At 31.3% G+C, this 15,698-nt stretch overlaps 1 protein-coding gene across 3 annotated transcripts; it reads left to right on the top strand.

Moving 5' to 3' along the window:
* The first annotated feature begins 64 nt into the window (after positions 1–64).
* On the top strand, positions 65–15,698 carry LOC134269657 (phospholipid scramblase 1-like). Of its 3 annotated transcripts, XM_062751868.1 has the most exons (10): positions 67–173; positions 1,023–1,120; positions 3,837–3,965; positions 4,289–4,366; positions 4,538–4,677; positions 6,421–6,585; positions 6,765–6,926; positions 7,337–7,381; positions 7,926–7,948; positions 14,234–15,698. In XM_062751868.1, exons 2-9 carry the CDS (start codon positions 1,033–1,035, stop codon positions 7,944–7,946), a joined length of 828 nt encoding a protein of 275 aa, XP_062607852.1. In that variant the 5' UTR covers positions 67–173; positions 1,023–1,032; the 3' UTR covers positions 7,947–7,948; positions 14,234–15,698. The 3 variants fall into 3 exon arrangements, with proteins under 3 accessions (XP_062607853.1, XP_062607852.1, XP_062607854.1); XM_062751869.1 differs by lacking the exon at positions 7,926–7,948 and having other exon boundaries at positions 65–173; XM_062751870.1 differs by lacking the exons at positions 67–173; positions 1,023–1,120 and adding an exon at positions 1,908–1,982.

The following is a 15,698-nucleotide window of genomic DNA, read 5'->3' as shown; positions in this document are numbered from 1 at the left end:
ATGGACTAGGAAATCTTGATTTAAAAAGCTGGCCAGTGTATATTACTGATCATGTACTAAGTAACAGGGACAAACATTGTGACGTAGAATGTCAGTGTATTTCATAAACTCATTGATCGAGAAAGCACCTCACTTCAGTAAAAATAGGGAGATTTAAATAGATTTCTGCAGAGGTATGTGGGTCAATTCATTGCAAAATGTTGATAATGTTTTAAACTTTAAAAAGAATCAAGGAATTATATTTGTAATGATTAGTGTTTTAGATGATCTAATTACCTATAGATAAATATATTCATTGATAAAGATAAACGACATTTCTTGTATCATTTTATGTTTGTGGGCATAAGCGTCTTTCGTTGACTTTCCTTTCATTATGTCAATAGACTGGTAGTAAGCAGTAGGAACCATTGCATTATTCAGGGATATATTTAATTTAAACCATTGTACATGGTTAAATTTCCTATTTATTTAATATCCATTACTGGTAAAAATAATGTGTTGTAATAGTATTGTACACTTAATACACGATTCATGGATTCCGAGCAAGAGATGAACTTTATTTTAAAATTCTCCCACCAAAACATATATTTCTTGTTCAAAGGGATCAAATGTGTGTTTACTGTTTAGTTATTTTTTCCAAAAAAAATCGAGCTCAGGAGAGAGCCCTATTACACATTGAAGCTATTGCCTTTCCTATTTGTACAGTAATAATTATACTACACCCTACAGGATGCTGATCAGTGTTATACAGTATGTAATGTTATACATGTACTCTTGTGTGTGGTTAAGTGAAGTGGATTCTATCATTTTAATCAGCATATACATTAATTTACAATCAGTCCAATCCCTCCTCTTACCCAATCCCTTGTTCTGTATGTGTTGTTGTATTATAGACTGGCCTGCCTGTCTGATATCCAATTTTCCTCCGTACGGTAAAGACAGGCAATACCAGTCTAGCTGTATTATCAATGTTTTTGTTTCTTTATTTTTTTATGAGTTTGATTTTATTTGACAAAATTCAGGTGACTTACGATGTCTGGATATCCAAAGTCTGAGATGGCAGGGGGACAGCCGATGGCACAGCCCGGAGGACCAGTAGTGGCTCAGCCTGGGGCAGGAGGTGGGGACCAGTTTACAATTTATACAGATTTATTTCCCTTTATTGAGACATACTTATATTTGTATCAAAGCATGTCATTAAGAGGAAATTACTTTCGGTTTTGATAGGTGTTCCTGTCTGGTTTCATTGCTTTATTTAAATCTTCATATCTTTAGAAAAAAAAATCTGGAAAATAAATGCTAAATGTTATATGGCGGAAACAGTTTTCTTCCCTGTATTAAAATAACCACTATAATTACCCGGTAATAGGTGCACAATATTTTAAATCTAGTCATAAATGAATCTCCTTTATGCATATTGGGCAGAATGTTAATTCTCTTCTTTCTTTTTAAGGGAGGGGGATGTTCATACAATCAATTTAGACAATACTAAGGGGATCGAACCTTTTTTCTCATAACTTTGAGCAGGATATTTGTAGTACATGTACATGTATATTCTTACATATTATGTTCTTTCACAGATAATGACCTATCCAAATACATGTACAAGGGTTCTTTGACACGGATGTCCCATATAGTTCAATATGATCATTCCTAACAATCATAATAAACTCTTAATCCAAATACTGTGGGATTTTAACACACTTTGTATGCATTTTATCTACTTTATGATTTGAACACAAAAATAAAATGAACTCCCTTATCTCGGCACAAAATACTATCATTCTAGCATTCATATCCCTTCATGGAAAGAGGAGGTGCATGCCTTGGGAGATATAACTTATATAAGGCCTCAGCGTCTGGGTTTTTTCTGTTAAATTACAAATAAATAAACAAATTCCATTTCTAAGAGTACCTGATCTGTTTGTTAGTTGTCCCTGGACAGGAGACGGTAGTCTCTGACTATCCTGTACAGACACCAGGTAAAGTATAATAACTGTATCTGTGTGAGCATCAAGGCCAGATGTGGTCCATATAATGTACTAACGTACTGAGTGAAAAGCTATAGTTGATTGTGTGGACATGTATTTATTGAAGTTTGCCTTTTGTTTTGTGGAATTTTCAATTTGTATTTCAAATTATAAAAAATATAACTGTAATATTTAATAAAGACCCTCTTTAAAAAAAAAATTAAAAAGGGAGAGATAATTGACATTGGATTTATATTTCTTTATTCATCCAATTAGATGTAGAGAGCTTTAGAAACATTTTTAATTTCAAATTTGTTGTAATTGTTTATTAAGGTCTTTGTCTGATATTTCTTAATATCGATATGTTTATCAGAACTAGGAAGGCAGTAAACAAGAAAACCAGTGATTAATTAATCAAAATAAAACAATGTTTGAGTTTTACGGAATTGGATGTATATTGTAACTGTCTAGTCATACTATAGAAACTAGACTATTTATCCAATAGAAAAACAATACACAGGGATATATAGACATAACACCTGCTTGTGGTCATTATAAACATCTAGTACAAAACAACCATGTGTTTGTTAACTAGAGATTTGTAAAAACAAGAGACATAAATAACAGGGATTTGCAACTGTTCAAAGTCTCGCACGATCTCACGGTCCCTGTTGTTTACTTCTTCAAATCTTGTGCAACTTTTGTTTGCTTTTAAAAATCATTAAAACCTTTCAAATTATACACCCAAGTATGATAAAATTAATTTCATTTAGATCAAAATACAAGACAAAAGAGTTATTCTTAGGGTAGTACCAGGACCGTCACATATTTCGGTAAACAAACATGCTAATGGCGGAGTTGCAAATCTCTGGTATTAATGTCTCTGTTAAAATCATATAAATACATGTACATAGTAAATACTTCATTTGGTTTCCATTTTTATGGAATTTTGAACCTTAAAATTGGGAAGAGATTTATAAGGAATTGATGGATTTATACACGATAAGAGGGCCTATATGAGGGGTTCCCTGTCAAATGATAATTCCACTCCATTAAAAATGTATCCCAGATCAAAACTCTGGTTACACAGAATAATATTCATTCTGTGACAGTTTCTCTTTTGATGCAGTTGCATGTTTTTTTCTTTATTGTAAAGATACTGGAGTTTGACCACTAATTTATATAAGAAAGCTAGTCTATTGTGTATAATGAGTGATGTAATAAATAACTTTAAATTTATAACAACAGTGTGTTTTCAAAGATGATTCTGGTTTATAAAATGTATGCTAGTATATAATATTTTGATAACCTTTTTGATTGAAATTGAATATCAAGACTAACTTTAGTAGTATTTTCCATATAAAAAAAACTTTTTTGAGGACATAGAGGAATTATACAATGTACTATATTGCTTTTCAAATGCATATTGAGTAAGGATACTTTGCATATACAAATTAATTAATATTTTTTAAAAATTAGGGACAAAACATGACAAAGACAGAAAGACAATAATTATTATTATTATGAAGAAATTGTTGATTCCTTGTGTACAAAATATGTAAATGACAGTGTAAATGTGTTTGAGGCAATGAAATCAGATCTGAAACTGAGAAATTGCTCTGCTACTCTATTTTTTGATAAGAAATTGGAATATACATATAGCTTTATGATAATAAATAAACTTATTTATATGTGATGATGATCATAAATGAATTTTTTACTTAGACAATCTGTATTGTTAGGCATTGCTCATGTAATCTGTATTGTTAGGCATTGCTCATGTATAATGTTACCTCAGGGAAAAAAAAATTGAAAAAAATGTTTGCTGTTGTTTAACTATAATCAAGTTATAATTTTTTAATTCAGCTGTCCCAAGTGCCCCTGGTGGCTGGATGCAGGCCCCCACCAATGTCCCCGCTAACTGTCCTAAAGGACTGGAATACCTGGCTCAGGTGGACCAGCTACTGATCAAACAGAAAGTAGAGGCCCTAGAGGGTAAGGCAAAGAGAAAGCAGCATGGGAATCAAATAGGAAGAAAAGGCAGTCACTGATTACAAAGAAAGCAGGAACTAAAAGCATTGGCATATGCTCATGCAGCCATTTTACACAAATGGGGTTTCATACTTTTGATAAATGGTTCAATCTGCTTTTCATTGAAAAAAGATACTAGAACCAGTAAATTAAAAAAAATTTAAGTTGAAGGAAAAAGCCGAGATTAATTTTTAAGTCATAGTCAAACTAATAATATAAAGATTTGTTTTAATAATTACAAATCAATTATGAGGTATATATCTAATTGGTTTTTTTTTATTTTTCAGCTTTTACTGGCTTTGAGACAAACAACAAGTATGAGATTCTGAATTCTCTTGGACAGAGAGTGTACCATGCTGTAGAGGGTAGGTATCCTGGAGTAAATCTGGAAGTAGGTAGAGCGTAATTAGAGATTTTAGAGTCATAAAGGGCAGGGCCAATAATCACACTTGTACTCTGCCATTACTTAAACATTTTGAACAGATAAATTTTTTAACAGAATTAAATGCATAGTAGATAATTTGTGTTATTTATAGACACCTGTTGCTGTACCCGTAACTGCTGTGGGAGTTCCCGACCATTTGATATGAAGATTCTGAACAATCAGAACCAGGAAGTCATCCATCTGTCCCGACCGCTCAGGTGTAGCTCATGTTGGTTTCCCTGTTGTTTACAGGTAAGTTCTGAAACTAAAGGTACACAGTCAATAGTTTTGTCTCCAAGATGAATTTAGTTTTCCATTTGTACATAATGGTCTTGTGAGCTGTTGACAACCAGGAAGCTATTCGGACGTGTACACTAGGAGATATAAACTTGTGGCACTATTCTTATCTGATGTACAACTGATTCAAAAAATCACTGAAAAAACAAATTAATTTATTTGGCACACTGTTTGCAATTTCAAAATATTTTAGGGCCTTGAATCAAGATATGGGTCCCTTATAATAATTATATGGTTTGTCTTGTGCTACCTATTTACATGACATGATAACTTGATTCCTATCAAGAAACACAGAATTCATATTAACTACACAGGTGAATAACGGTAGAGGCTGTTTTGCGAGTCTCTTTGTCATATTCAGTCATGAAGCTTGAACATGTTGTTATCTGTAGACTTTATATACATATAAAGTGTATACTACATGATTATAGAGAATGCTTTGGAAAATTTAAAAATTGGTCAAATGTGAAGGTCAAAGATCTAGATTGAGGTTTATGAATAAAGCTTTGCAAATCTTACAACAATTAAATTTTGAATTTTTTTTTATGCCCCCCCCCCCCCCCCCCCTTTGAAGAAGGGAGGGCATATTGCTTTGCTGCTGTCTGTCAGTATGTCGGTCGGTCTGTCAGTCCACTTAGTTTCCGTTCATTTTTTTCACAACCGTTGCACATACTGAAATGAAATATAGTATACGGATATATCACATGAATATCTAGGTCAAGTTCTGTTTTGGGTACGATCGCACCATTTTTGACAGAGTTATGCCCCTTGGACTTAGAAAAATTCCAGTTATTTGCAGTTTCCATTCATTTTCTTCGCAACCATTGCACATACTGAAATGAAATTTAGTATACGGATATATCACATGAATATCTAGGTCAAGTCTTGTTTTGGGTACAATGGCACCATTTTTGACAGAGTTATGCCCCTTGGACTTATAAAAATTCCAATTATTTGTAGTTTCCATTCATTTTCTTTACAACCATTGCACATACTGAAATGAAATTTAGTGTACAGATATATCACATAAATATCTAGGTAAAGTTCTGTTTTGGGTACGATTGCACCGTCTTTGACAGAGTTATGCCCCTTGGACTTAGAAAAATTCCAATTACTTGCAGTTTTCGTTCATTTTGTTCACAGAGGTTGCACATACTGAAATGAAATTTAGTGTACAGATTTATCAGATGAATTTTAGGTCAAGTTCTATTTGAGGTAGGATTGTGCCATTTTTGACAGAGTTATGCCCCTTAGACTTAGAAAAATTCCAATTATTTGCAGTTTCCGTTCATTTTCTTCACAACCGTTGCACATACTAAAATGAAATTTTGTTTACAGATATATCACATGAATAATGAATATCTAGGTCAAGTTTTGTTTTGGGTACCATTGCACCATTTTTGACAGAGTTATGCCCTTTTGGACATGTTGGACTTGGAAAAATTCCAATTTTGGGGGAGGGGGGCATAAGTGTTTTACAAACATCTCTTGTTTCAAAGTGACATTTATCAATTCAAGTGGTCAATTTGACTCTTAGCCAGTTCTTAGGTAATAGTACTATCCAGATCAAGCTAAAAATTATTAAGCATACTGTGACACCCTATGACTTTGTCTGTAATCGTTTTTTTTAAAGTGATAATGAAATAATGATTATTTGGCTGTGAAGCATTTATTATAGACGTGTGTCCTTGATTTTAGAAAGTAACAGTAGAGGCCCCTCCAGGAAAGGTGGCGGGATACGTATCTCAGGCCTGGAGTTTGTGTAAACCTCGTATGAGGATTGAGAACGCTGAAGGTGAGACCATGCTGAGGATCAAAGGACCATGTTGTCAGCTCAACATCTGTGGAGACATCGAGTTTGATGTAAGTAAAATGTTTTAAAATCTGATTTGACAATTTTACATCTAAAATCATATTTTCTTTCTGTTTGTCATCTTTAACTTTCTGTTTCCCAATATTTACTTTCTGTTTTGTATCCTTAATATCTGTTTGATGGATGACCTTTACTTTCTGTTTGATGACCTTTACTTTCTGTTTGTCAGGTTTATGCCCCGGATGAGGAGACCTATGTAGGTCGGGTCACTAAGCAGTGGTCTGGACTGGGTAAGGAGCTGTTCACTGATGCTGATAACTTTGGAATCTCCTTCCCTCTGGATCTGGATGTTAATGTCAAGGCCACCCTCCTTGGGGCCGTCTTCCTTTTGGTAAGTCCGATTCCTTCTCTCTATATCGGAAACCTTGCTAACGATTTTAAGGAGAAAAGACTCTTTATCTCAAGGAATTCCAATTTCTATTAATAAATTGCTGTTTTCTTTATCTTATGTTTATATGTTCAATCATGATTAGTTTTAAACTGAGATAACCCTGTATTGTATACTATATTTTGCCATCTATTGTAAACTGAATTTTCTTGAATGTCAACATATTTACCGTTTCCATCTTCTGTCAGAGAACTGGCATAATTTCATTATGGGTTTAACACATTAATTACAACACTTTATTTCTGTATATTAAAAGAATATTGATTGGAATTGTCTATAACATAAACTGAAACAATATTCAAATAACAAAAAGTAACAAAATGTTTTATTTTTTCCCATTTTCTTCACTACAGGATTTCATGTTCTTTGAAAACAACACAAAGAAAGATGACAAAATGGTAGGTTGATACATTTATAATAATAACTGACTTTATATTTACGTAAAAATGAGCATCTAATAAGTAAACATGGTGTTAAGGCTTAGTTTTGCAAACAATTGATCACTGACAGAAGTTCAGCTGATGATGTTATACATAAGGTATCAGTGTCATAGGTGACAGCTTGTGTTTTATTTGTTTTATAGGAGAATAATTTCCTTTTCTGCTTCACAAAATAAAAAAAAATCAAGATCAGTTATGTTATCAACGCAGTATTTATCTTTTGACATGTACATGCATGAATTCTGTATTAATGAGCACAGTATTTTATTTTGCAATCCCATGTATGATGTATAATAATGAAAGTACACGTCATTGTAAGCTAAATAGTTGAATTTAGTATGAAATATCAATAAAGAGCAAGGAGGTACTGACACATATTGTATTATGACATTCAGAATGGATTAGAATACTGGGACTGGGAAATTTTTTATGCATTATAATTCAGTTAATATGTGGTTAGATACTTGTTTACATATTTACACATTATGTTTAATTTGTTCAGTCAAAATCTGGATATAGATGAGTGTAAGTTAATTTTTTTTTTCCTTTAGCCTCCATTTCCAAAAAAATGCTAGTAAAAAGCTAGGGCTTGTTGTACTTTAGAACTGTTTGATTAAAAAAAATCTTCATAAGCTGGAAATAAAGTACATGTATTAAAAAAGGAAACCTGCATGTTTATGGATGAATATTTGATCTAGAAATTTTATGCATGATATTTACATCTATGGCATGTTCATTCTATTATGTACTCTAAATATCATGTTCTCTCTTATGGCCTGAGAAGCAGAATTTAACATGAAGAAAAGGTGGGGTATAATGGAATAACTTTTTGTAATTCAATATCTGACATGTCTGGATCATAACTATGCAAAGAAGAAAGTTGGAACAAATTTTTGACACAAATTGGAGAACTTTAAAACCTCTGATATACATAATCTAAAGATTATTGTAGCAAATCCAAAGTCACTCGCCAAAAAAAAGTAAAGTTTGTCTTCAGGCCCAAGTTGATACTGGAGCAAAAATTAAAGGCTCATAAACACATTGTCATGTCATTGGATCAGATACTTGTATAGAAATAAATGTATTTATACCAACTGAAATGTATACTATATTCATAATCAAGTAATGGCATATATTCCACACGTATTGGAGGGGGTGCTTTAAAATTAGAAGGGCAATAATTTATTAATTAAATAAACAAGCATACATCTTTAACCTGTAAGACTTATTCATAAGAATTCTAATTAAGATCTTTATTTATAAAAGTTCCTTATAACAGGGCTTGAGCTGTGATTCGCCATTGTCGCCAATTGCGAATTTTTTTCAAAAGTGGCGAAAAGAAATTCATAAGTGGCGAAAATGAATTTTTTAGATGTACCATGTACAAAATTTGTGTAGACCTAATTAGCTCCTTTGTTTATTCAATGTATACAGATAAGTCCCTTTGTTTATTTAATGCAGCAGAGGTGTGAAAACTGAAACCTACATGTAGGAAATCACGTCTTGCTTGAACGAACACAGCTGACTAGGTAATTAGCCTGGAGCAATAAAGGGTTACAAAATTGCTTGAAATAATATAATTTGGATTAAACAAGGGGGGAATAAAGTGTTATAAGGAGATGAAGTTTGTAAATAAAAGATTTTTATCAACAAAATATGGATCTGTTTAGATCATTTTTTATTTAAACCGAAAGTAGGGAAACATGACGAAAATTGTAAAGAATGGCTTCAAATTTGACATAATGAAAATTGAAAAAATGTTTACATTATACCATAAACTGACACAGAGTTAAAAAGAAATTGGTTTGAAAACAGAATTATCTTAGTAAATTACATTGAATTATTTACAATTACATAAGTCTTTTACACATGTATACATGCATATTTGATGTATTCCTTTTAGACAGGATTATTGTTGAAATGATTTATGTCAATTACTAATTGTATAATTGTTTTGCTATTCATTGGCTTTTCTTTTCCTTATTATTGTAACAATCTCATACTTTTCTGTTATGTTCTCTAAATTAAAAATAAAATGTTCTGTTCTATTCTAGTAAACTCTGGAGTCTCCAAGTTGTTAAAATAAAGTCAAGTTTAAAAAAAAAACACCTAATTAGGACCCCGCAAGGATTTGCGGGTGCCCTATAGTAATCACTCTGTCTGTCCGTCCGTCCGTCCGTCTGTCTGTCTGTCTAGCTGTCCGTCTGTCACTCTTCCGTCCACAAATTTTCTGTTTTTTTCTAATAACTTTTTTTATGGTTGCCCAATCAAGTTCAAATTTGGTATGGTAGTTCAGTAGGCAGAAATACATATTTTGATGCTAAGTTTTGTTGTCTATGTCTTCTGGTTTAGAGCTGGGGTGGTGGGGTAGATTCCTTAATTATGCATTAGAATGAACGGGCAACTTTTTTTATGGTTGCCCAATCAAGTACAAATTTGGTACAGTAGTTCAGTAGGCAGAAATGCATATTTTGATGCTAAGTTTTGTTCTCTATGTCCCATAGTTTGGAGCTGGGGTGGTGGGGTAGATTCCTTAACTTCATAATAAAATGCATTGGCAAAGAGAGATAACTGCTGAAGATGTTCACATTGTAAACTGAATGCTGCTAGGAGTCCCTTGAGATTAATTAGCTTTCCTCCTGAAGAAAATCCAGAGCATTATCTTTATCTGTCACATTGAGATTAATTACCACCTCTGTCTGCAAATGAAGTTTGTTTGAAAGTTAAATCAATTTAGAATGCTATGAACACTCTGAAATGTGGATTTTAATATAATTTTTTATAATTTATTTTTGTTTGATAGTTATAATTTCATTGAAATTTAAAAAAAAAAAAAAAGAAAAGAAAAAGATTAAAGAAGTTTTTTTGATTTACTTCTTTTCACTTTTTTTTCACTTTTTTTTTAAAATTAATTCAAGAATACATGTTTAATTAATTTTTAATGTAGTTGTATAAAAACCCCATTCTATCATTAACACTGAAAAAGTTCTTATTGTAAATTCAGAAGAAAATGATGAGAAAGGTACAATTAATCCCTTGGGATTAATTATCTAGCCTGCTGCAGAAAATTTAGTAGGCTTTTCTTTATCTGTCACTTTAAGATTAATGAAAACCTTTGTCTGCAACTGCTGTTTGTTTGAAGTTAAGGTCAAGCCTTCATGATATTTGCATTCATTGAAGGCTGGCATTTCATAACACAAAGCTTCATAATTGTTTAAATTTACATTCAATGTTAAGTTGTTATTTACTGCCTAATGTAAATACAAAAATATTATTTTCAGGTTTTTGAATATTCAGGAATTATCATTAAATTTTAAGAATACAGTTGCTGTTGCGTATTCTTCATAATCATTCTGTAAGCTGCACCCTTTTAATTCTACCCCATGGCGGGGCCCTTGCTGACTGGTCAGTTTTCTAGTTTTCATTACTTTTTAATTGCTTCTTTTCACAATTAATTAATGAAATGATGAAAATTTCCATTTTAAAAAAATGTCATATATTTTTACTAGGTCTGTAGCCCCCCCCCCCTTCCCAGGCAAAAAAAATATTATAATCAAGAGGAGATTTTCTGTTTTCTGTCAAGAGTTGGCTGATATCAATTCAATATCTTTTTTTTTAAATGGATACTATCATAAGCTTTAAACATTACAACTTTAAAACAATGTCTGTGATAAATTTAATGAAAAAAATGGAATAACATAAAGTGCATTGCATTGTCGAGAAATCAGATGTAAGTATGCCTTTCCTTTTGTCGCGAAAAGTGGCGAAAAATATTTTCAGTCCAGTGGGAGCCCTGCTTATAATCAAGGTTTACATAATCTAAAGTCTTTTTATAAATGTTGAATATCAAGAATGCATGTAATTACATGTAGGACAGGGCAAAAATAGCGATATTTTGGTATATTGCAATACAATGACAAAAAATATCGTATTGCAATACGTTTTTGTAATAACGATATATCGGCAAAATGCTAAAACTAAGGAATTTAAATAAATATAAAAAGTGTTGCTAAAAAGCCAAACAGTAAGAAAGACGCTATTTTATGGATGTATTTTAGAGCATAACTTTAATAAAATCAGCAAGATTTTTTTCCTTTTGTTAACTTTAATATCATAGTTATGTATGTTCTTCATGTAAATTAAAGTTAATATTATTAAAAAATATCCCATTTAATAACATTGAAAATATTGCAGTACATATCACAATACAGTGAAAAATATTGCAATATATCGCAATACGAAATCTCAGGTCAATACCCAGCCCTAATTACATGTAATGCAAATGTAATTGTTACAGATTGTAACCTTTATAGTTGATATAATATAATTTTTGAAGAATATTGAAACTTACTACATGTACATAAATGCTTGCATAGTTGTCATGGTTTCATAAAATGCAGGGTTCAAGAATTTTATTCATTTAGAAAAAAATGTGAAAAGCTCTATCATACACATGCAAATCAATAATCTGATATGAAGAAAGTTTTCTTTTTGTTTTTACTAGGCTAGATTTTGTATAATGACATGTATTTTATGTAAGATTTCATGGTGTTGGGCTAGGTGCTAGGGCTTTATTCAGATAATAAATCCCAGTATTACTATTATAAATGATGATATTTACAGTAGAAAAAAAAGTATTTACAAGAAAAATTTATGTATATTTTCAAGGACCATCATAGCTCGTTCTAGGTTTGTATGAATTAATATATGTTTAATAACATCACCAAACATGGGTAGGTGAGTATGGTCACAAATCCTGAGTCTCTTTGGTATTGCCTTCTTAGCACCAGGGATAATTTATCACTCTGTCAGTCAACTTCTTCATTTTCATAAAAAATCTAACATTTGCATCACTGTTAAGTAATAGAGTGGTGCCCCTTTGTAAAAATATTGAATTAGTTCTAGCAAAACTACTCCAATGATTTTTTTTAAAAATCAAGCAAGGATTTTATTCTTTACATTGTTTTCATTGGATTATTATTATTTTGATCTAAATAAGGAACTGTAACATTAATACAAAGTATTTATTAAGATAATGCTTTCATTGCATAACAAGTTTATTTTTTCTTAATAAACATTTTGACTTCTTAAGCTGACCCAGACGGAAAAGTTTTTTAACAAACTACTATTAAACCATCAAAAAACTACCAACAAACTATACTTTTGTGGTTTGTTAGAGTAGTTTGATAGTATAGCATTTAATGAAACACAAACAAACTACTGTTTCTAAAAATAGCTGCAGTGGTTTGTTAGTCTTTCATTTCTGCTGATTGTGATTTCTTTATAGTTTGTTAGACTTGGTGGTATCTTGCAACAGTGTTTTATTAGTATAGCATTTGCATCTAACCACATGGGAAATTACTTTACAGACATGTTTAGGGTTGAATTATCTAAAATTGTTGAAGTTTCCAAGAACAGCTTAATCATTACATCCGGTGTTAGCTATTTGCGCCAATTTTCAAACCACCAAGCAGGTCAGAAACAAAGGAAATGGTGAAGGGACATTCAAATTGTTAGTATCATTCTATAAGATTCCTGACTGGAAAAAGCAGCAATTAACATTATTAAAAGATGGATCTGGATACAGAAGAGGTATTTATATATTGCATGTCATGAAGTTCAGTTTTTACCTAAAATAAGGCTGGACTAGAGTAATTAACCTTTTGTGGATGTGGATGTGTATGGTTTTTACTAGCTTTGGGTTTTTATTCATTTTCAGATTGACCTATAATTCCTATATTAGTTTAGATCAGTTATGCATTGGATTATTGGAAGTATGTATACTTGAAAATAAGACAAAAAAGATATGTCCTTCAAAGTTGCATTAATAAGGCCAGAAAAAGGAAATATTGCAGCATTTTCCATGCCAGATGAAGCAGGGAATATTTATATGTCAGCTTGAAGAACATTTGTTGGTGAAAAACACTATGAAGATGTACACAACATGAAGGAACTATGTGATAAGTACATGGACATTGACTTGGAATTGCATCTCCTAAGCATAAGTGAACATGTTGGATTGTTGCACTTGCATTGGCTAAACTTGTGAATCCTGGAATTTAAAATACTCCGAAACAGGACTTGTTGAATATTTCAAATATGATTGTTTTAGGTGTTTTCAAAGACTTGTGGATTTGTAAAGGAAAATTCAAATCTAGCTGTGTTTTGCTGATTGATTTGTTACCAGTGATTTGTTAGTAGTTTGTTAGAGTGGTTTGATAGTAGTTTGTTAGAGTGGTTTGATAGTAGTTTGTTAGAGTGGTTTGATAGTAGTTTGTTAGAGTGGTTTGATAGTAGTTTGTTAAGAGTGGTTTGATAGTAGTTTGTTGAGTATAGTTTGTTAGCTCATTTGCATGTGATTTGCTGTACTATTAAACTACTTTCAAACCATAGTGGTTTGTTAGTAATTTGTTATAGTAGTTTGTTTGCCCTTTTTTTCCGTATGGGTGACCTCTGCAAGATACTTATTTAATACATTGATTTTAGTCAAAGAAACCTTCTATCTAGAATATTTCATTTAATTTCATTCATATCTTTGTCAAAATACTCAAATAAAATAGCTGAAAGTTTGTGAAAATGATGCATGTAATTAGTCTCAGACAATTTGTTGGAAGGTCACCAAAGGTGAATTGATCACTCTCATAAACAAAATACAAGAGATATGTTCTTTGTAAAATGTAAAAAAAAAAAAAGATATTCAGGCAATAAAATTCAACATTATCCTATTGAATTATTTAAATCCTAAATATGTACCAGGTATATGTATTTGAGAAAGCAGCACATTCTAATTTTATGTTTTATATCTTACAGAAGCATCATGACCACCACTAAATAGATGGGAGGCATTCAACTTACACCGCAGGGTATAAAGCAGTCATACAACCCCCATCACTGCTGATCAAGGATTTAATTGTAGTGGAACAAAATCTTAACAAACACTTTATACTTTTTATCCATTGATAGTCCATATCCATTGTTTATATATTGTTGTTATAAGGTAGCTTTGTTGGGTTTTCAATTGTTAAGAATCATTTTAATATGTAATCCACAGTATTATGATTTGAATATTTTAAAGATATTCAAAGATTTTCCCTGTGTTGACTTCTTAGTATTGGAGTGATAAGAAACTTTTCTTTATGTCGTAAAAAATTGAAAGCAATATAATCTGATATTCTTTTACTTAATGTATAGTTTACAAACAGGATACTGATCCTTTTTTTTGTAATTCCAAGTCATGCAATTTAGATACATGTAACAAAATTATCAAGAAAATGTAGAGGCACTGCATTAATTAGCTTTTTTTTTTATTTTTTCTTTACATGATGACACTCTGCCATTCAGCCAATGGAATGCTCACTGAAAGGTCTGGAATAATGAGTGATTACAGCTAGAGCTCTGCCTTTCAGTCAGCCTTCAGTAAACATTCAGTCATCTTTCAGTTTTACTGAATGGCAGATATTTATCCTGTGCTTTTTAAGAAACAACATATCTTTAGCATTTTAAAAATATTTTTTAATTTACTTTCAAATTTATTAATATTTATGGGGAGAATACTAATCTTGGTGGGGATTTTTATAAACGTTTTTTAGAATTATATATCTGCTTTCTGAATGTACAGTTTCTTGATATGTGTATATAGATTTTAATAGGCACTGCAGCATTATTCTTGTACAAAGACCAAAGCTTACTGTACAGTTTACTCATATCATTTCTTATTGTTGTTCCATATTTGTATTTCTTTTCATTTATTTATTTACACAACTTTATTTTATCATATTTTAAACAGTTCTTCTATTTCACAAATCCTTATTTTTATAGATAATTTAATATTGTATGTGCTCGGATATTAACTTACAAATTTTATTCATTTTTCAAGACTTTTATAACCTATTGTTTTTTTTTTTTTTACAACTTTTACCCCAGAAATCAAATTTTAAAACTGTTTTATGTGTAATAGCATTTTACAGTGTAAACAAACATTCTTATAAATAGGTCCTAACACAGGGCCCTACTTCTATAGTTTTCTATAGTTAGTTTCTCCTGCATTCTCCTGCTTTAATTAGCTCCGCATGCATACATGAATATACCAGTATGTAGCTCATATTGCTATAGATCTGCCTATAAATGTGTTGTGACTTATTCCGGCATGTAGAAGTTTTATAAAGATATTAAATATTTATTTCTTCCTCACTATTTCTCTTGTTTTAAGCAATGAATTTATTTTTCAGCGACAACAAAATGGATAATAAATTGAATAAACAATGCACCATATTGA

This window comes from Saccostrea cucullata, unplaced genomic scaffold, assembly GCF_032062105.1.
Source record: "Saccostrea cucullata isolate Sc308-1 unplaced genomic scaffold, CSIRO_AGI_Scuc_v1 ctg1171, whole genome shotgun sequence".
Taxonomy (NCBI): Eukaryota; Metazoa; Mollusca; class Bivalvia; order Ostreida; family Ostreidae; genus Saccostrea; species Saccostrea cuccullata.
Note: the sequence above shows the minus strand (reverse complement) of the source record. Positions and strands in the feature narration are given on the sequence as shown.